This window comes from Sturnira hondurensis, unplaced genomic scaffold (genome assembly GCF_014824575.4).
Source record: "Sturnira hondurensis isolate 20B ecotype Veracruz unplaced genomic scaffold, ASM1482457v3 Scaffold0000880, whole genome shotgun sequence".
In the NCBI taxonomy this organism is placed as follows: Eukaryota; Metazoa; Chordata; class Mammalia; order Chiroptera; family Phyllostomidae; genus Sturnira; species Sturnira hondurensis.
In genome coordinates, this window is record NW_028073511.1 from 236,560 (window position 1) to 258,314 (window position 21,755).

Consider the following 21,755-nt stretch of genomic DNA (forward strand, 5'->3'; position numbering starts at 1 on the left):
GGGGGATGTACTCTCTCTGAATATGTAGAAATATTTTATCCAGTTGGAATAAATTCAACAAACACTATAGTGTTCTGAATTAGGCAAATTACTGCAATGTAAATTCTACCATTTATTAGAACTCTAATAAGAAATACTTATCAGCAGCACTTTAATCCTTGAATTAAAAAAAAATCTTAATCTCTTCTGGCCAAAGTGGAGGCATAGGTGGAAACACTGTGCCTCCTCGTACAACCAAGTTTAAAGACAACAAAGTTTTAGTAACAAAAACTCAATCAAAACACAGAAAATTGAACTGTACGGAAGTCCGACAACAACAAACCGTTCAGCCAGACCAGTAAGAGGGGTGGAGTCAGTGGCTGGCAGTGCGAGGCTGCTCAGGAAAAATTGGCTAGACTGACCCAGGTGCACAGGCAGCAGTTGGCAGATCCCAGGCATGGGGTGGCAATGGGCAGACCCAGTGAGGGCGCAAGGTGGCTGCCTGACTAGGGGTCACACATTTGTGCGTGCACGCAGATAAACCAGGCGAAGGAGCAAGCAGTGAGAAAGACCACACAAGCCCCAGCAGCTTGTGGGAAGCAGCAGAGGAGACCGCCATTGCCCCTCTCTGACCCTGCCCCGCCACACAGCGTCACAACCCAGCCACTGGGTTGCTCTGCCCTGGTGAATACCTAGGGCTCCACCCCTCATTCATTACAGGCATGAACAGACCAAAACATTATGGCTCAAAAACAACTCAAAGCCCCAGAGCCAATAATTCTAAGAGACCAAGAGATAGCCAACCTATCAGATGCACAGTTCAAAACACTGGTGATCAGGATGCTCATAGAACTGGTTAATTTTAATCACAAATTAGAGGAACAAATGAAGGCTAAACTAATTGAAATGAAGGGAAATGCACAGGAAACCAATAGTTATGGAAAGGAAACTGGGACTCAAATCAAGGGAGTAAACCAGAAGGAAGAAAAAAATGACCAAACAGAAAAATATGAAGAAAAAAGAATTCAAAAAAATGAGGAGAGGCTTAGGAACCTCCAGGACATCTTTAAACATTCCAACATCCAAATTATAGGGGTACCAGAAGGAGAAGAGAAAGAGCGACAAGTGGAAAACTTATTTGAACAAATAATAAAGGAGAACTTCCCCAATCTGGCAAAGATTATAGACTTCCAGGAAGTCCAGGAAACTCAGAGTCCCAAAGAAGTTGGACCCAAGAAGGAACACTCCAAGGCACATCATAATTACATTAGCCAAGATTAAAATGAAGGAGAGACTCCTAGAAGCAGCAAGAGATAAGGGGACAGTCAGTCACCTACAAAGGAGCTCCCATCAGACTTTCAGCTGATTTCTCAAAAGAGACCTTACAGGCAAGAAGGGGCTGGAAAGAAGTATTCCAAGTCATGAAATCCAAAGACCTACATCCAAGACTGCTCTATCCAGCAAAGCTTTCATTTAGAATGGAAGGACAGATAAAGTGCTTCTCAGATAAGATCAAATTCAAGGAGTTCATCATCACCAAGCCCTTATTATATGAAATGTTAAAGGGACTTATCTAAGAAAAAGAAGATAAAAAATATGAACAGTGAAAGGACAGCAAACTCAGTTATTAACAACTACACCTAAAACAAAAGCAAACTAAGAGGACAGTTAGATCAGGAGTGGAACCATAGATATGAAGATCACATGGAGGGTTAGCAACAGGGGGGAGAAGGTACAGAGAATAAGTAGCATAGACGGTAGGTAGAAAATAGGGAGAGAACAAGAATAGTGTGGGAAATATAGAATCTAAAGAACTTGTGACACGTGGACATAAACTAAAGGGGGGGAATGGTGGGGGAAAGGGTGTGCAGGGTGGAGAGGAATGAAGGGGAGAAATAGGACAACTGTAATGGCATAATCAATAAAATATATTTTAAAAATAAAAAATAAAAAACTTTAATCTCCTGGAAGAACACTGTGTTACTCTCACAAAAGTCTCCAGCAGTACCTTTAAGATAACCTCAAGGAAGAGTCCTATTTTCCTGCCTTGATTACACTGCTTGTGCCAGTGAAGCTGTCTGTCTTTTGGTGTAGTGAGTTCTCCCACCATTTGGATATCTCTGGGGATTCTAAATATTAGAAAAAAGAGCTGAGGGCTCCTCCCCTGATCTCGCCAGAGTGTGCTGGATCTATGAGGGTAACTGCAGGTCTCTTCCCTGTGAGGGTAACTGCAGTTTGGGTGTCTGTGGGAGACCTGGCAGGCCCATCAGAGTGACTCCGCACCCTCCGCAGCACTGGCCCACCACTCCGAACTCTAAGCTAGGCCAGAGCACTGCTGTTTGTGGATATCATAACTCCTCATGTCCAAAGTGTCTTTCCATATCTTAAAATGGAATTTACTGTAAAAAATGTGTTATTTCTAATAAAAAGAATAATGAAGGGTGAAACAAAATAAAATTAGGATTTCTCTCCTGGTGAGACGCCTCCACTGTTAGCCTAATTTACTCTTGTTCAGAGACCTAGAGAGACCAGAATTCTCAATGGCAAGGGCTATTCCACTGAAGTGGGAGTAGAGAGTGTACTGCTGCCCTGCAGACTGGTGTGGAACATTCGCCTCAGCCCCACTGTGAGACCACTGGACTGACGAGCTCAGGGCACTTTGAGGGACATCATCAGGATGATGATGGAGTGAAAGCCACGTCACGTAAAGAACACCTGAAACCTGTGGGAGTGGATGGAGACAGGATTCTGTCTTTAGACATTTGGAGGCCAGTCATGGGCTGTCTTGGGAATACAGATTTCTAGGCAGATTGAAGGAAGCCCCTCGGCAGGAAAGTTTAGAAGAATTCAGACATCGGTTGGTAGTTGGACTAAAAGCCATCTGGTGTCTTAAGAGTACCTTTCTACCCTGTGGGGTAGAAAGTGGAGCTAACAATTAACGAGATGATATCTGAACAGATTTCCACCTTCCCCATCTTGTGTTCCACAGTACTATAGTCTTCCTGTTTGGTTTTTAGGGTCCTTGGTAGATGATGAGTCTCTCATTGGTGTCCTGCGAACCACCAAGCTGACAGCAGCTGAAGTTAGTGAAAAGCTACACGTGGCCGCGGAAACAGAGATCAAGATCAACATGGCTCAGGAGGAGTTCCGGCCTGCCGCCACCCGTGGGAGCATCCTCTACTTTCTTATCACAGAGATGAGCATGGTCAACATCATGTACCAGACCTCCCTGGCCCAGTTCTTAAAGTTATTTGACCAGTCCATGGCTAGGTGGGCCTCCCTACTTCCCCCCACCCCAGAGAGTAACTTAAAGTATTTGTTTGTCTTCCTACTCTTAGAAAAAGCTTTTTACTCCTTTGATTTTTAAAATGTATTGCAGATCTGAGAAGTCTCCACTCCCTCAAAAGAGAATTACGAATATTATCGAGTACCTGACATACGAAGTTTTTACGTACTCTGTCAGAGGCCTGTATGAAAACCACAAGTTCCTCTTTGTCCTCCTCATGACCTTGAAGATTGATCTCCAGAGAGGAACAGTGAAACACAAAGAGTTTCAGGCTTTCATTAAAGGTGAAGGGTTTGGAATATGGATCTGGCATGTAAGGGATATTATGTTTATGTGTTCTTTGGTACACTGCAGACTCAGTTTTATAATACAATTATGTTCTAAGGAAAGTGAAGCTCTTTATTTATACACCTCTTTTTTTTCTAATTTCCATTCATTGCGCTCTGTTCACTCAAGGTAACTTATTTCAGGTCAGTGTTAACTCTGATTTTTAGTTATGTAATTAAGTGGAGTTTAATCACTGTTGCCTGTGATTAGGAGATCAGGTGTCAAAGGGCGGAAAAGTGATGCTGGGGATGAGCCTTCTATTGCAAGAGAGCAATTCCATAAGCAAAGAGCGTAATGACTTTTTACACTGTAAAAAAAGGCACACTTGTATTTCATATTTGAAGTTAATTCATTGCTCATCTCCATGTTAGAAGCATAATGAAAACAAGTGTTTTATTCAGTTCACTAAAACAAGTATGTATTGATCACATGCTATGCAAGCCCGTCATGCTGGAGTCTGTGAAACGACATGAAGGTAAACCAGACATTGCTTTAAAAGAAACAATAGTCTCATACTGCGGATAAAAATAATTTTCAAAATAACTGTAAAATGAGGCAGAATGACCTAAGTGTTAGAGCTAAAAACAAAATGTTAGGTCTAAAACAGGGGAGAGACTACCTGTGGTTGGTGACATCAGGCAAAGCTCCTTGGAAAATAGATCTCTGCACAGCAAACTGTGGGTTTTTTCAGATTATTTGATACATGGGGAGATGCTCTTCTCCCCCAAAAAGAGAAAGTGATGTTTGAAAATGACTGTGAAGAACAGGTGGAAACGAAGGAAATTTTCCTCGCTGAGACAACAAGAGGCGGAAAGAAATGAATAATACATAAATTGGTAAAACTTGATTCCTAGAGGAAGGGTTTTCTTTATCTAATGAGAAACAAGGTGTCTAAGTGGTGATGGGATCCTTTAGGAGCCATTCATTGTCCTTTAGGAAGATTACTCTGACAGACATGTATAGGATTAGAGGAAAAACCCAGGAGACTCTCTTACAATCTTCCCTGGCACAGGGAAGGCATTCCCAGCCTAGGACTAAGACTGTGAATAAAAAAGAAGAAACAGAGGTGAGGGACTCTAACTGTAAAATGGACTGGATGTCCAAGCCAAGAGAAGGGTCAGAGATGCGGTTTCACGTCTGTGCAGACTTCCGGTCTGGTGGGATGGAAGAGCAGCTAGTGGAGGAGCGTCGGAGCAGGGGAGTAGTGAAAGTGATTTTGGCGCTTAGCTTCCGTCAGCACAGGCTAGGTTTCCTGACCATAAAAGCAATCCTCAAATTTCAGTGGCCCGGCACAGCAAAGCCATACTTCTGTTTTGCTCTCTCTTCAACACACTTGTCATAGTCACGTGGGAGTCCACACTGCTTCCATGGTGACTATGGCAGAGGGATGGGATGTGTCAAATTGTGTGATAGGATGAGGGCTCTTAAAAGTTGCTCCACACTCGACACTTATGCTCATGTTTCATTAGCCAGAGCATGACGTGTGGCCACATCTAACTTCAAAGAAATCGAGGAAATGCAGTTCTCCCATGGCCAGTATTTGGAAGAAGGGAAATTGAATGTTCCCACAGCCCTGGTGACATTGAATTGGAGAGAACCAGCAGACAGTTAGACAGGGTGGGCCAGACCATTTAGAAGTCAATGGAAAGATAGGGCGTAAGAATAACAACCAAGGCCATGGGGGCAAAAGAGATCATCTAAGAAGAAAATGCAGAGTATTTCCAAGTTGGCACTTCAAGGTGAAAGGATGTGGTGCACTTGTATCCTCATCATACAATTTACAATCAGCAGGATAGTAACCCATAACTTCTTGTTACTCTGTCATTCTTCTTACTTAAGTTAATTTTGTCCTCAGATCCAGGATAGATTACCATTTAAGAAACTTTTTTAATAGTTTTGCATAATTACTGAAATTTCTTCTTTGATGTTTTTCTTGTAATTCAAAGGAAATTGGAATATGTCATTTGGGTTCATATTTTTTCCTTAGGAACTGAAGTCTTAAATGGTATGTAGGAGTAAGACAGCATGTGGTACAGGTGCCTACGTGTACAGGAGGCCCTGGGGGAAACGATTAGTACCGCCTGGGAGAGACGCAGTGTGCTCTGTAGGGGAGGGTCTAGATGTATGTGTGGTCTCTGTGACGCTGAAATAAAATAAGCCTGAATTTACCAAATCTAGAAAGTTACTTCGACTCACTTCAGTCACCTTGAAGCTTTCACTCGGGCTTAGGGACACGTCCTCAGTGTTTGGGGCACTGGGCAGTGGGGGAGGGGGACATTGAAACGTGGGAATCCAGACAGCAGTGGGGGCAAAATGGGCCTCACAAAGTAGAAAGCCTCCTGTCTGTGGGATATAAGTGGGTTGGGAAGTATACTTTTAGATTTTTCCTTATTGGTGAGCTGGTTGTGCTTTCCGAATCCCATCTGCTAGTATGACCCCTGAGGTGGGGACAGATATGATGTACAAAGAAGTGGGAAACCTGGCCTGTTGGTCCACAGTGGGTCATGGGAAGGACAAAGAGTCAGAGGCAGAATGAGGTCAGATGCAAAGGTCTTTGTCCCTTCCCTGTCTCCTGAGGCTCTGCCTTGGATCAGTAAAGGAGGGTGCTCAAGAAACATTCAGATAGAAGATGCCCCTGCATTCTGCCCAGAGCCATGTCCAACATGGAAGCTGCTTTGCGGCATTGGTGGATGGAGTAGCTAGACGGATAAGCCTGAGGTTTGGCAAGCAGGAGTGTGGACATGGAAATGTTGAGGAGATTGGCACACACCAGAGGCCTGGGGCATAAACCAAGAAGCTTCAGAGCAGGGGAACTGGAGCAGGACACGGGACTAGTTCCTGTGGATAACAGCCCAATGTACCTGCAGGTCAGACAGGATTTGTCCAGAGGACACAATGTGGAATCTCAGCCTGTGACCAAGACACACAGAGCCTAGAGGGCAGCATGCAGGTCTGAGGCACCCTCCCTGTCAAGATGCAATCTCCCTTCCTCCACCTCACCCCTCCCAACCCAGCAGACCCAGCCAAACCAGAGTTCTCACCTGAAGCAGACTGAATTCTGTGAGACAAAGTATGCAGATCAGAGGAGACTGAGACAGACAGCATCACAGTGGGAAAGGAATTTGTGAGGAGAACTAGATTTGACACAGAAAAATAAAGAAGGCTGCAGATCTGGGTTGTGGTGAGAACACATCTGTAACCCCATTTCATCAGACTGAGAGTCAAGGAGAACTATCTTGTACAGGGCCAGAAGAGCCAGTGAGAGGAGTTTGGATTTAATTTAGTGGGCAGTAGGGAGCCATCGAATGCTTTATGAACAGGGAAGTAGCATGGACAGAGCAGTGCTTTAGGAGGATTAATTTGGGATTGTATGATAGGTTGATTGACAAAAGTATAGTTAGCTTGACAGTAAGAGAGGTGGTTTAAAAAAAAAAAACAGCCCAAAGCTGGTTTATTGTACAGTTTGTATTAGTTTTGAACTTACATTTGGCTTACATTTTGACCAAATAATTCTTTAAAAGATTGTATGGCCTTGTTTTTAATGGTGGTTTCAAAGTTAACAAATATGGTTTTTAGATCACTGATTTTTTTTGTCATTTTGAACTCAGTGCTTATAGGAGAAAGAAGAAAGACTTATCTATCACAACAGAATTATTTGATTTCCCACGAATGTTTGATTTTCTGAGAATGACTGTATCAATTCTTAATCAATTTCTGCAATATTTGGAAGGTGGCTTTGACTTTCTATTTCAACTGAGAATGTTAGAACACTTTAAAAAATGAAATAGATACCAGGGGAAATCTTGCATTATGGCATAATTGGTTTCCCCTTTTCCCCCTTTTTCTAGTTATTTTAGAAAGGTATCATCTTTCTTTTGTCATATCCCATGGACAAAAGACACCTTAGGGGTGTGCTCTTGCCTTCCAGGTTGGATTGGACCAGAGTTCCAAAACAGAAGGAGAGTTAATATCAAAACCATGGCTAATGATTACATAGTTTTTACTGTGGACCAAGACTGTCCTAAGGTTTCTACTACAGTAATTTATTTAATCTTCCCAGCAACCAATCTGGCAGATGATATGTGACGTAAGAGGAAACAGAAAAATGAGTTCTTTGTTCAAGTTTATGCAGCCAGCAAGTGTCCGAGCCAGATTATTTGGGAGTGTAGAATGAGCTGTGATTATTCTGGGTGAGCTCAGGTGTACAACATGTTTGGAAACAGTGATGCAGCCTAAATGTCCTCTCCTGATGTCTTTGAGGCTTATGAAAACACTATTTTGGAAATAACCAAAAAGAAAAGGATGACTTACTTTGTCTCTGTGTCAGAGAAGTGGAATCCTTTCAGTCTGCAGGTGACTCCAGTGGTTGCTTCTGCAGTGAACTTGGTGTCAGAAGAAACAGTGCAGAGTAAGGCTTTCCCTCTTACCGCATCCGGTGGTGAGGAAGGTTTACCTGTTCTAATGGTGTTGAGGCATTCAGAATCCCTGACCCTGTGGGTAGAACAAAGGGGCAAAAGGAGTACTTAGGCTCATTCACCGTCTCAGAAAGATGCTGGAGTGCGGAGCCTTGTAGTCCTCTCTCCTCCATGTTTGCCCAAAGGCTGATACATGAAGTGGAGGGATTTCATGAGTTCTTCAGGAGGATAATGGGATTTAAAAGTTCCAAATCACTGTTTTGTATAATCTGAATTAAACAACAGAGCTGGAATTATTATGATAAAGCGTTAATAAGACATGCAATAGAGGAATTTTGAAATCATAAATATAGCCTATGTGGAAGATCACCACATTGGGTATGCTCACTTGAGATTTGTTTCAAAATACGAACCAACCCTGTAGCTAACATACTGTGAGAGCAGGAGCCGTGTCTGGTTTTCTCTGCTTTATTCCCAGTGCCTGGAATATGTCAGTTACATAAAAAATGCTTAATTAGTATTTGTTAAATAAGTGAATGAATAAATGATTTGAACCATAGTTACCCCCATAAAACCTCACAGCCGTATTAGCTCAATCTAATCATGTACCTATCTTTTTGGTAACAAATTGTATTCAATATCAAACTTCTGGAGTAGTGATTTTTAAAATTACACATGGAAAGATCAGCCTATTCATTGATATCAAAATTGTACATTTCAGATTGTTAAAAAAAATAATAAAAAGGCAAACAACAACAACCACCCGAGAACAATTTTTTGTAGTGAAAAATGACAAGGAATTACCATCTGTATTTTTTAAGATGGTATAAATCAGTAAATAAAACACTAGGACTTGAAGGAAATGAACCTAAAAAAATATAACTACAATTTCTGTAATATGACTATTTTTCAATTTTCTCATTTTTTCTGTAATATGGTTATCTTATTTTTATTACTTGGAAAGTAAATTTCTAAAAATGGAGCATGAGCTGACCTGATTCCTGCTGCTGCCTTTCCCCAGGAGGAGCAGCCTTGGATCTGAAAGCCTGCCCTCCCAAACCGTTTCGCTGGATCCTCGATATGACCTGGCTGAACCTTGTGGAGCTGAGTAAACTTCCACAATTTGCAGAAATTATGAACCAGGTAATAAAGGACTGGAAAAAAGTACAGATCTGTACATCCAAACACACCCAGTCCATTTTAATTGGGGCCTCCTGTGACAAATCCTTCTTCACCCAAAAGAGTCAACACAGTAGTGCGGCTTTAAGGCTCTGTGGCTCTCCAGGGGGATTTCGAAGAGGGGGCTTCCGGGAGGAACCTTTTCATAGGGGTAGGCTGCTGCCTTTTCCTTCTGTGTGGTGGGCATGGGTCATTTAAAAGTTGCTTGAATTGCTGTCAGAATCAGACCCAGTGGGTGGAGCTTTTTGTTGTAGGCTATTGGTGTTTTTACTTCTGCCTATTACTAATAATTTGTGCTGTTTGAACTTGAGGCAAATTAGATGTTGAAGCCCTTTCTTTAAAAATCAATCATTTTGTGCACATTTCATTGTCTTTTTTCTTTATGTCAAGAGAAAAGAAATTTCTGATGTGCTAAGTAAATATTTGGAGGTAAATTGGCAGCATGACTAACTTAGCCATTGCTGCCAGTCAGCTTCAGACAAGAATAAAAAATTTTAAAATGCTAAAATAAAAAAAATTAATAATTTTAATGGTGAAAATGTAAAATGGTGAAGTATAATATTGAAAATGGTGGACTCAATGGTTCTGATTTCCTTGTTTTTCTTATTTGAAAAAGTGAATTTGATATGATTAGTTTTTGATCCAACTCTCACTGGAAAACAGGTATGCAACTTAGAATAGATATAGTTGTTTATTATAGGGGTCTGTTGGTTACAACTCCTTGTCACTGATGAAGGGCCTGTCATATCCCAGTGTCATTGCTAATAATAATCATCCTTTGGGTTGTTGCTTATGATGGACAGATGAGGTGATAGGTAGACTACAAGTTGGCAGACGCCTCATGCTGTCATCTTGTGATTCACTACCCTTGAACCACCCCCAGCCGGCACCATGCATAAACTGTGTATGTCCACTTAGTGGTATTTCTAGAACACTGGAGATGAATTCTTTACCTGTTCAGCCATGGTTGGGTCAGAATCAATTGAATAAAGTCCCTGGATCCATCTGTGATGGACAGTAAGCTTTGTTTTGTGGTACGGCCACAAATGAGTCCCCCAGGCTCAAATAAATACTTTCATTGGGGTGGGGGGTAGGAAGTGTTCTTGTCTACTGGGAGACCGGGTAAGAGAGACCTTCAGGCGCCACTGGAAAAGTCACTCAAAATCCAGGCCCTGTGCTGATGGGTTATATCAGTAGAGGGATATGCATTATCCTTTGCCTCTGTCAATTAGATTCTAAATACCCATGGTGTAGAATCTGGTAGCTACTACTGCTGACTGTGAGCTAAGTATTGGGCAACAACCATCACAACAGTCCCCCTGCAAGGGAAGTGTTGTTGAATCCTGAGTTATAGATGAGGGAATGGAGATTCAAAGAAGTTAAGTACTTGCCTGAAGCCACTTGCCTGAAGACCTCATGATGTTTCCCTGACAACAGGAGTTATTTCTCTACAACTCCTTGTATGCCATTGGATGGGCCAGAAGGGAGAGCAGGAGTCATTTTCAGGAAAGTAGCAGAAGTTAACTGGGGACCTACCATCAGGGTACCCTCAGGTTGGCTTGTCTGAGAGGAAGTAGAGGAGATCAGTTTCATAGCTGATTGGATGTCAGCAATTGGAACAAAAATAATCTCAGTCAGTACCTTCCCAGCCTTGGCATCCCAGGCCAAACTGTTTAACACCTGGAAGTGGTTTTTACTAACAGAGAGGGCCAGGAAAAAGGGAAATGAAGATGGGCCTCAAGGGGCCGGAAGTTATCCCATTACCCATCACAGATGCAGCTCACCCAGGAAGTTCTACTGTGGTAAGTATCAAAATTAGCAGATGGAAGGACAGTAGGCTGAAAATAAATGCCCTCTTTCTTTCTGTGCTTCTTTCTCTCTAGTGCTAGTGTTGAGGAGGCCTGCAGGGGATGCTGTGAGTAGCAGTTCCCAGGAACCAGGGCATTAGGTGGGGCCACAGCAGCATCCAGGCCTGCAGAACCCAGGCAAATTCTTTGAGAGAAGACAATTAGGGAGAGCCAGGAGAAAGATGATAGTTTTGAAACATTTCAGAAGTCCTCCTCCATCTGTTAGTGTCCCAGGGACAAAGTTGGAGCAACTGAGTTAATAGTTTTGTTATTAATTTGCACACTATCTGTATCCTATATGATGTGGACACTGGGCATCTATTTAACCCCTTTACATTGCAGTAACAAGTGGGGATAATGCAGGAAAAGGACAATGCTTGGGTCTGGCACGTAGTCTCAGTTATATGATCATTTGCTATTTGCTATTAGGGCTTACCATTGCTATTTAAACATGCTTGCAAATGCGACGTAACTCACCCAGCCTGATTGTTGCTGAAGAGCAGTGTCAGGCTCCCCAATATGTAGTTTTTGTAATTGGTTTCTATAGAACTTGGGTTTCACAGAGCACTTTTCAATGCCTCTGAGGCTCTGTAGTTCTCTTCATGCTTCTGAAAGGTATTTGAGACCAGCTCTTGGAAAGACTTCTTCTATTCTTGGGTTTAAAGTCTCAAGTCAGGGGATCACTAGGAAAGTGAAACTTTTGATTTTTCCATCTACCAATATTTAAAGTAGCGGTCAACATTTAGAGGTTTGCTTATCAGAATGGTCTCCATCAGTGGTTCTCAACCAAGGGCAACCTCTTGCCACCCTCCCCCTCCCCCCCCCAGAGAGCATCTGACAATGTCTGGAGACATTTTTGGTTGTCATGAATTGGGGAAGGGGTGTTACTGGTATCTAGTGAGTACAGGTCAGGGTTGCTGCAAAACATCCTACAATGTACAGAACAGCTCCATGAACAAAAAATAATTTGACCCCAAATGCCTATAGTGCTGAGGTTGAGAAACCCTGCTGTATGGTTTTTTTCCTGTCCAATTATTTAGTGTAATTGATAAATTGCCCGAATTTCAGTGAATAATGTAGAAAAGCAATGGGAAAACTAAAAGGGAATAGTAATAGCTGTGTTATTTGAGTCATTTATTTTGAAGAAAAAGGTAGACTGTGTGGCTATGGTTGAAAAATGATGTGCCTGGAAAGAATAAACTTCTAAGGTTATATTTCAACTTTATATTCCTATGGCTTGCTAATTGGCTTGTTTATTTTAGATATCTCGCAATGAGAAGGGATGGAAAAGCTGGTTTGATAAAGATGCTCCAGAGGAAGAAATTATCCCTGATGGATATAATGATTCACTGGATACCTGCCACAAACTTTTACTTATCAGGTGAGAATAGGTATTGTCAGAGCTGGAAGCATCACTCATCGTACCATCAAATCATAGAACTTATCTCAGTGAGTCTAATTCTCTATGTCCCAGTAGTTGTTATGAGAAATGCATATGCTTTCAAATTGCAATTTTTGATGGCAATTCTTTATCTCCTTCACAAGCAAATAAAATGATGATGGTGGCAAAAATGATATGTTTTGACAACATATTAATTATAGTGCTTTTAGCAAAAAAACATGAAAAATACACTTTTATTGTTCATTTTATTGTTTATTATTGAATTTATTTCTTTAAAACTCACAAAGTTACAAAGCAATTAGTTTATAAGCTGAAATTCAATTTCATCTGAGAAAAAGCCATAAATATTGCACTATAAAAGTGTATAATGTAGGCATGACTATTAAAATAGAAGCAAAAGTTTCAAATTTGTGTTAAGAAAGAACATTCTATTTTTTCTTCTCACTTTTCACATTTTCTTTTTTATTTTTTTTGTTTTAATCTTTACTGTATTTTTTCCATTGTCATTTAGTCCCATTATACCCCCCTCCTCCCAACAATCACCCCACTGTTGTCCATGTCCATGAGTCCTTTTTCCTTTTTGCTTAATCCCTCCACCCCTTCTGCCATCCCCTACTAGCTGTCATCCTGCTCTCTGTGAGTCTGTTCCCATTTTCCTTGTTAGTTCAGTTTGTTCATTAAATTCCACATGTGAGTGAAATATGGTACTTGTCTTTCTTTGATTTTCTCATTTCACTTAGAGTAATGTTCTCCATATCCATCCATGCTGTCACAAAAGATAACATTTTCTTCTTTTTTAACAGCAGAATAGTATTCCATTGTGTAAAAGTCCCATAGTTGTTTTATCCACTCATCTACTGATAAGCACTTGGGCTGCTTCCACATTTTTGTGATTGTAAATAAAGGCTGCAATGAACATAAGAGTGCTTATGTTCTTTCAAATTAGTGTTTTGAGTTCCTTCAGATATATTATATCTAGAAGTGGGATTGCTGGGTCAAAAGGGAGAACATTCTCAATTTTTTTGAGGCATCTCCATACTGCTTTCCACAGTGGTTGCACCAATCTTCATCCACGCCAACAGTGTAAAAGGGTTCCCCTTTTCCCACATCCTTGCCAACGCTTGTTGTTTGTTGATTGATTGACGATAGCCATTCTGACAGGTGTGAGATAGTGTCTCATTGTGGTTTCAGTTTGCATCTCTCTGATGATAAGTGGTGTTGAGTATCTTTTCATGTCTGTTGGCCTTCTGTATGTTCTCTTTAGAGAAGTGTCTATTCAGATCCCTTGCCCATTTTTTAATTGGGTTGTTTGTTTTTTGTAGTTGACTTTTGTAAGTTCTTTATAAATTTTGGATATTAACCTCTTATCAGATGTATTGGTGAATATGTTCTTCCATTCTATGGGTTGTCTTTTAGTTTTGTTGATGATTTTCTTTGCTAAAAAGTGCAAAAACTTTTTAGTTTGGCGTAGTCCCAGTTTTTAATTTTTTTTTTGTTCTCTTGCCTGGGGAGATATATCCAATAAAAGAATTTCTCCTAGCAATGTCTGAGATTTTGCTGGTTATGTTTTCTTCTAGAAATTTTTATGGTTTAGGATCTAACATTTAAGTCTTTGATCCATTTTGAATTTATTATTGTGGCGGTGTAAGAAGGTGGTCTAGTTTAATTTTTCTGCACATATCTGTCCAATTTTCCTAGCATCATTTATTTAGTAAACTATGTTTAGCCCATTGTATGTGCTTGCTTTTTCTGTCAAATATTAATTGACTGTAAAGGTATGAGTTTATTTCTAGCCTCTCTATTCAGTTCCATTGATCTATGTGTCTGTTTTTATGCCACTACCATGCTGTTTTGATTACTATTGTCTTACAGTACAGTGTCATATTAGGTAGCGTGAGTCCTCCAACTTTGTTCTTCTTTTTCACGACTGCTGTTGGTATGCGGGGCCTTTAGTGGTTCTCATCCGCTGTCATGGATGAGAATAAGTCTACCAAGATGTGATCTGCTTTGGGATGAAAGATGGCCAGTCTCTCAGAGGAGAAGGGCCTTGAGCCTGTTCCTCAATGGGCTTCTATTGGGTTTAATTTGCATAGGAATACAGAGCATATAGGTAAAGCTCATCAGTCATTGTCAGGCAGTAATAATCAAACAATAGATAACATTCAAAGAACTATGAGGGCTTATTCTGAATCAGGGTCAGGTAGCTAGAGTGATGCCAAAGGACCATAAAACTTTGGGAAACAAACTCATTTTATGCTGGGACCCTTATCATTTAAATCAAGGATATTCTTAGCAAAGCAGGTTTCATAGGATTTTATGCATTCTTTCCTAGGCCTGATTGTCCCTGGAAGCTGCCCGTCGTAGCACAGGGCCGCACCTGCCTCCAGCATTATTTCAGGCTTAAAATCAAGTGGGAGATACAGGCAGCCAAGAGATTAGGAGACTTTACAGATAGAATGAGGACTCATGCTGTGACACAGTCCAGGGGTGAAGGTCCATCACCCCTTTTCTATAGTCCTCTAAGTCTTTCCCTGATGGCTCCTTTACAACCATGCCTATCTTAGGTTGTCCTTCCCTGGAGGAATCTTCCCAGTCATTGGCTAACCAGTCACCTGCCTAGGGTCAAGCAGGGTGAAGTAAAGGGGTAGAGGTTGTGTCCCTGCTGGGAGGATAAGCTTTGTCTCCTTAGTGGCTTATGGTCCCAAGGTCTTTTTACTTGGCCTTAGCTATGGGGGCTTACAGCTTCTGAAATGAGGCAGGGCAGTTCCCAATGTGGTTTCATATAAATTTTTAAAATATTTGCTCTAGTTCTGTGAAACACATCATTGGAATTTTGATAGGAATTGCATTGAATCTCTAGATTGCTTTGAGTAGTATGGACATTTTGATGATGTTAATTCCTCCTATCCATGAACATGGTATGTGCTTCCACTTATTTGTATCTTCTTCAATTTTTTTCTTCAGTGTCATAATTTTCTGAGTACAAGTCTCTTACATCCTTGGTTAGGTTTATTCCTAGGTAGTTTATTCTTTTTGTAGCAGTTGTGAATGGGATTGTTTTCCTAATTTTCTTTTCTGTCACTTCATTATTGGCATATAAAATGCAACTGATTTCTGTATCCTGCTACTTTGCTGAATTCATTTATTAGTTCCAGTAGTTTCTTGGTGGAATCTTTGGGGTTCTCTATGAACAGTACCATGTCATCTGCAAACAAGGACAGTTTTACTTCTTCCTTTCCAATGTGGATGCCTTTTATTTCGTCTTCTGGTCTGCGTGCTGTGGCTAGGACTTCCAGTACTACACTGAATAAGGGAGGTAAAAGTGGACATCCCTGTCTCATTCCTGATCTTAAGGGGAACACTTGTAGTTTTTGCTCATTGATATGATGCTGGCAGTGGGTTTGGCATATGGCCTTTAATATGTTTATGTATGTTCCCTCTAAGCCCATTTTGCTGAGATTTTTTTATCATAAATGGGGACTGGATTTTATCAAATGCTTTTTCTGCATCTATCGATAGAATCATGTGTTTTTTAATCTATTTTGTTATGTGGTAAATCACATTTATTGATTTGGGAATGTTGTACCAACCTTGCTTTCCCAGAATAAATCCCACTTGATCATAATGTATGTTCTTTTTGATGCATTGCTGTATTCGGTTTGTTAACATTTTGTTGAAGATTTTAGCATTTATATTCATCAGTGATATTGGCCCATAATTTTCTTTCTTTAGTGTGTTTATCTGCTTTTGGTATTACGGTAATATTAGCCTTGTAAAATTAGTTTGGGGGCCTTTCCTCCTCTTGAATTTTATGAACTAGTTTTAGAAGAAGAAGTGTTAGTTCTCGGAATGTTTGGTAAAATGAAACCATCTGGTCCAGGGCTTTTGTTTGTTGGGAGTTTTTTGATTCCTGCTTCACTTTCACTAGGTGTAATCTGTCTATTCAGATTCTCTGATTCTTCTTGATTTATTTTTGAAAGATTGTATGTTTCTAGGAATTTATCCATTTCTTCCACACTGTCCAGTTTCTTGGCATATAGTTGTTCATAATATTTTCTTACAATCCTTTGTATTTCTTTGGTGTCAGTTGTTATTTCTCCTCTTTAATTTCTGATTTTATTTATTTGGGTCCTTTCTCTTTTTTCTTGATGAGTCTAGTTAAAGGTTTGTCAATCTTGTTTATGTTTTCAAAGAACCAGCTCTTGGATTCATTGTTCTTTTGTATCATTTTTTTCAACTCTATTGTTTATTTCTGCCCTGATCTTTATCATTTCCTTCCTTCTACTCAGTTTGGGCTTTGTTTGTCTGTTCAAGTTCCTTCAAGGTGAAATTAGATTGTTTATTTGAACTTTTTCTTGTTTTTTTGAGATAGACCTGTAATGCTATGCATTTCCCTCTTAGGCTTGCTTTCCCAGTGCCCCACAGGTTTTGGATTGTTGTGTCCTCATTTTAATTTGTTTTGAAGTATTTTTTATTTCTCACTTGATCTCGTTGTGGACACATTCAGTGTTTAATAACATGTAATTTAGCTTCCATGTCTCTGTGTTTTTCAGTGTTCTTGTGGTTGATTTCTAGTTTCATAGCATTATGGTCAGAGAAGATACTTAATATGATTTCAATCTTAAATTTATTGAGACTTGTTTTGTGTCATAACATGTGGTCTATCCTAGAAGATGTTCCATGTGCACTTAAAAAGTATGTACATTCAGCTGCTTTGTTGGGGTGAAATGCTCTGAAGATATCAATTAAATCCATTTCATCTACTGTGTAAGGGAGCTGTCTCCTTGTTGATTTTCTGTCTAGAAGATCTATTCATTGAAGCCAATGGGTGTTAAAATCTCCAACTCTGACAGTATTTCTGTTGATCTTTCCCTTTATGACCATCAAAATTTGCTTCACAAACTTAGGTGCTCCTATGTTGGGTACATAAATGTTTACTAGGGTTATATCCTCTTCTTGGATTGCTCCCATTACCATTATGTATTATCCTTCTTTGTCTCGTACTATAGCCTTTCTTTTTTTAAATATATTTTATTGATTATGCTATTACAGTTATCCAATTTTTTTCTCCCCTTTATTCCCTTCCACCCTGCACTCCCCCCAGCAGCTTCCCTCCCACCCCAGTTCATGTCCATGGGTTGTACATGTAAGTTTTTTGGCTTCTCCATTTCCTATACTGTTCTTAACCTCCCCTTGTCTCTTTTCTACCTACCAATTATGCTTCTTATTCCCTGTACCTTTTCCCCCATTCTACCCCCTACTCCTCCTTGCTGATAACCCTCCATGTGGTCTCCATTTCTCTGATTCTGTTTCTGTTCTAGTCATTTGCTTAGTTTGTTTTTGTTTTTAGGTTGAGTTGTTGATAGTTGTGAGTTTCTTGTCATTTTACTATTCATAGTTTTGATCACTATCTTTTTCTTAGTTAAGTCTCTCTGACATTTCATATAATAAGGGCTTTGTGATGATGAACTCCTTTATCATTACCTTATCTGGGAAGCATTTTATCTGCCCTTCCATTCTAAATGAAAGCTTTGCCGAATAGACTAATCTTGGATGTAGATTCTTACCTTTCATGACTTGGAATACTTCTTTCCATCCCCTTCTTGCATGTAAGGTCTCTTTTGAGAAATCACCTGATAGTCTTATGGAAACTCCTTTGTAGGTAACTGTCTCCTTTTCTCTTGCTGCTTTTCAGATTCTCTCCTTATCTTTAATCTTGGCTAATGTAATTATGCTGTGCCTTGGTGTGTGCTTCTTTGGGTCCAACTTCTTTGGGACTCTGAGCTTCCTGGACTTCCTGGAAGTCTATTTCCTTTGCCAGATTGGGAAAGTTCTCCTTCATTTTGTTTTCAAATAGTTTTTTAATTTATTGCTCTTCCTCTTCTCCTTCTGGCACCCCTATAATTCAGATGTTGGAACGTTTCAAGTTGTTCCAGAGGTTCCCAAGCCTCTCCTCATTTTTTTTTTGAATTCTTGTTTCTTCATTCTGTTCCAGTTGAATGTTTTTATCTTCCTTCTGCTCCAAATTGTTGATTAGGGCCCTAGTTTCCTTCCCTTCACTGTTGGTTCCCTGTATATTTTTCTTTATTTCACTTTGCATAGCCTTAACTTTTTTTTTCATTTTGCAAACATATTCAGCCCAGTTGTTGTGTTGTAAAGGTTGGAGACTTAGGTATTTGCCAAGGTTGGGACAACCCACTTTGCTCTATGTGGGGGAGGGGTCAGGGAGGGAACACTTCAGCTTGTTCGGCACTTGGCTGGCTTTCAGTTACTTCCCCTGCTACCCACAAGCAAATCGAGCCCTTCTGATGCTGATTCCAAGGTGGGTGGGTTTGTGTACATTCTAGGACCCCGTGTGTCTCTCCAAGGAACTCTCCTTTGAGGCTGGGAGTTTCTTCTGCCATTGCAACCTCTACAGGTTTTACAGCCATAGTTTCGAGGCTTTATTTCACCACGTTGGAACCCTGGGTTGCTCAATCTGTCCCACTCCCCAGTTGTTCTTCTTGGTATATCCACACACAAATGTGGGACCACCTGGTCCACCACTCACCACATTGCCTACCTTAGTCCACCAGCTGCTGCCTTTTCTGTCTGGTCCTCCAGCCACTGCCTTGCCGCGTGTCCTCTCCATCCCGGCTGCCTGTCTCTGCCCCACTACCAGTCTGAATGAATGTTTTTTCTTTAGCTCCTTGGTTGTTGGACTTAAATACAGTTTGACTTTCTGGAAGTTCTGGTTATTTTTTGTTGTGAAATTTTTTGTTCTCCTTCTTTTGGTTGTGTGAGGAGGCAAAGTATGCCTCCATTTTGGCTGGAAGTCCTCTTTTAAAGTTTATTTTGTTGGATATAAGTAATCTGTGTCCATCCATTTACTGTACTCTGTGTGTATCTTTTGATATGAGATGAGTCTCTTAGAGGCAGCATATATATGGGGCCTGTTTTCTTATCTGTTCAGCTGCCCTATGTCTTTTGGTTGCAGCATTTAAAGCATTCACATTTAAGATTATTAATGATAGATATATATTTAGTGCCATTTTATTGTTAAGCTATTTTCCTCTTTTTTTCTTTTTCTCCTTCTCCTGCCTCTCCCTCTTCCTCTCCTCCTTCTCCTTCTTTCTTCTTAGCTCTTTAACATTTGTCGCAATACTGGTTTGGTGTTGACAAACTTCTTTAGCATTTTCTTGTCCGGAAGCTCCTCATTTCTCCTTTGGTTTTAAATGATAGCTTTGCTGGGTAAAGTAGCCTTGGTTGTAGGTCCTTGCTTTTTTATCACCTTGAATATTTCACACCACTCCCTTCTGGCCTGAAATGTTTCTGTCGAGAAATCAAACGACAGTCTAATGGGTGCTCCCTTGTATGTAACTATTTGCTTTTATCTTATGGCTTTTAGGATTCTCTCCTTGTCTTTAAGCTTTGCCATTTTAATTATGATGTGTTTTGTTGTAGGCCTCTTTAGGTCCAAATTCTTTGGGACTCTCAAAGCTTACTAGACTTTTCCCTTCACCAAATTAGGGAAATTTTCAGTCATTATTTCTTCAAACGTGTTATCAATCTCTCTCCTGCTCTATTCTCCTTCTGGTATTCATGATGTGGATGTTGTTACACTTCATGTTGTCCAAAATGTGTCTTAAGCTCTCTCATTTTTTAAAATTCTTTTTCTCTTTTTGCTGTTCTGCCTGGGTGTTTTTTAATTTTTACCATGTCTTCCAAATCACTGATTTTATCCACTGTTTCATCTAACCTACTGTTTATTTCTTCCAGTGTATTATTTATTTTGGATATTACATTCTTTATTTCTGACTGGTCCTTTTTTATGGTTTCTGTATCTTTTATCATGTTACTGATTATCTCTATAATCATTACTCTAAACTCTTTAACTGATAAATTGCTTACCTCTATTTCATCTAGTTCTTCTTCTGGAGAATTCTCTTGTTTTTTCATTTGCGGTCTATTTCTCTGTCTGCCAATTTTGGCAGCTTTATATTTTCTGCCTTAGTTGTTAAGCTAATCAGTGGTGTAGCCACAAGCCATAATCAGTAGCTCAAGCAATCACGGGATGGTGCAGAGTAATACCTGCAGGTGGGGCTATTGCTTTCCCTTAAGCTGTGCCCCTTGGATAGAAGTGCTCTCTGTGAGAAAGATGGCTTCTGCAGTGTAGAGAATGACTCAGCACAGGGATCCTGGTGGCTCTTCCTTCAGTTTTCTCCCCAGAGCCACCAACCCCTGACTCTCCTCAAGTGTTTCTAGTCCACTCTGCCTTCTCCCTGCTGGATCCCAAGGTAAGTGGCTGCAAACAAAATTTTGTGGGTTGGCCCTTTAAGAGGCTGTCTGTGTCTGCAGCCATCTCTCCCTGGCAGACAGAAACCCTGCTGCTTTTTAGAGCTGGATGTTATCTGGTTTTCTTTCCAGCTCTGATGCCGTAGCCTGGGGGGCATAGCTTAGGGTTTAGACTCCACCCTTTCTCAGGAGGAACCCCCTGGTTTCTGAAATATCCCTCCAGAACTTCAGCTGCCACTTGTTGGAGCCCAGCCAGCTCTCTTGCCCCTCCTCCACATTCCCTACCAGCCTCATTTTGGTGAAGTGTTTTCTTCTGTCTTTCTGTGGTCATGAGGTTTCTTTCCAGCTAGTGTTCAGTTGGTTATTCAAGATGATTTCTGTACAGTTTAATTTTAATTCCAGGTTGGCCCTGGGAGGAAGTTAGTGTAGCTTCCACTTACTTCTCTACCATATTGGATGTCCCCCACATTTTCTCAATATCTAGTAGCTCAAAGAAGGCTTCTATATTAGAAGATCAGTGTGTATGTGTGTGTGTGAGAGAGAGAGAGAATGAGAAAATAAGAGAATGAGAGAGAGAGAGATTAGATTGGTGGTTGAGGCAAGACCACCAGGAAATTAACAAAAAGATGTTGGATAATTTTAGAGTAGTTTTTGTCTTTCCCAGTGTTATACTCCAACCTTAGTGTGCATTTTGTACAAAAGGTTGTTTCCTCATGTTGTCACTCTTTGGGAGTGATCACAGCAGTCAGCAATGGTGACCTCATGGTCTACAGTCTGAAAGAGCTATTTTTTTTTATTGGAATGGATGTGTCTATCTTTTATCCATCATTTTAAACAGAATCTTTGTCAAGTGAACAGTGTAACCTGTAGAATTTTTCTGCAATTTTAAATATCAAATAACAAATGACATTATTTAATGTGTCATATTTCCAACCTACAACAATGTAGGCAACACAGATGGTATTAAATAAATGCTTGCTGATCAACATACTTATGATACTTTTGACACATTACTTCTCCTGTGGAAGACTGCAGAGCTTCCTGGT

General features: G+C 40.4%; 1 protein-coding gene and 1 non-coding gene across 2 annotated transcripts in view; both read left to right on the forward strand.

Annotated features, from left to right (window-relative positions):
- The window catches only part of DNAH8 (dynein axonemal heavy chain 8), a 303,075-nt gene that overhangs the window by 215,211 nt on the left and 66,109 nt on the right, over window positions 1-21,755 (forward strand). The window contains exons 75-78 of the mRNA XM_037051914.1: window positions 2,997-3,249; window positions 3,359-3,549; window positions 9,029-9,150; window positions 12,296-12,414. Of these exons, the coding sequence (XP_036907809.1) occupies window positions 2,997-3,249; window positions 3,359-3,549; window positions 9,029-9,150; window positions 12,296-12,414 (685 nt within the window). The remainder of the gene's footprint in view (window positions 1-2,996; window positions 3,250-3,358; window positions 3,550-9,028; window positions 9,151-12,295; window positions 12,415-21,755) is intronic.
- On the forward strand, window positions 9,542-9,670 carry LOC118994551 (small nucleolar RNA SNORA19). Its single transcript, XR_005068080.1, has one exon. It is a non-coding gene; the product is annotated as a small nucleolar RNA SNORA19 (small nucleolar RNA).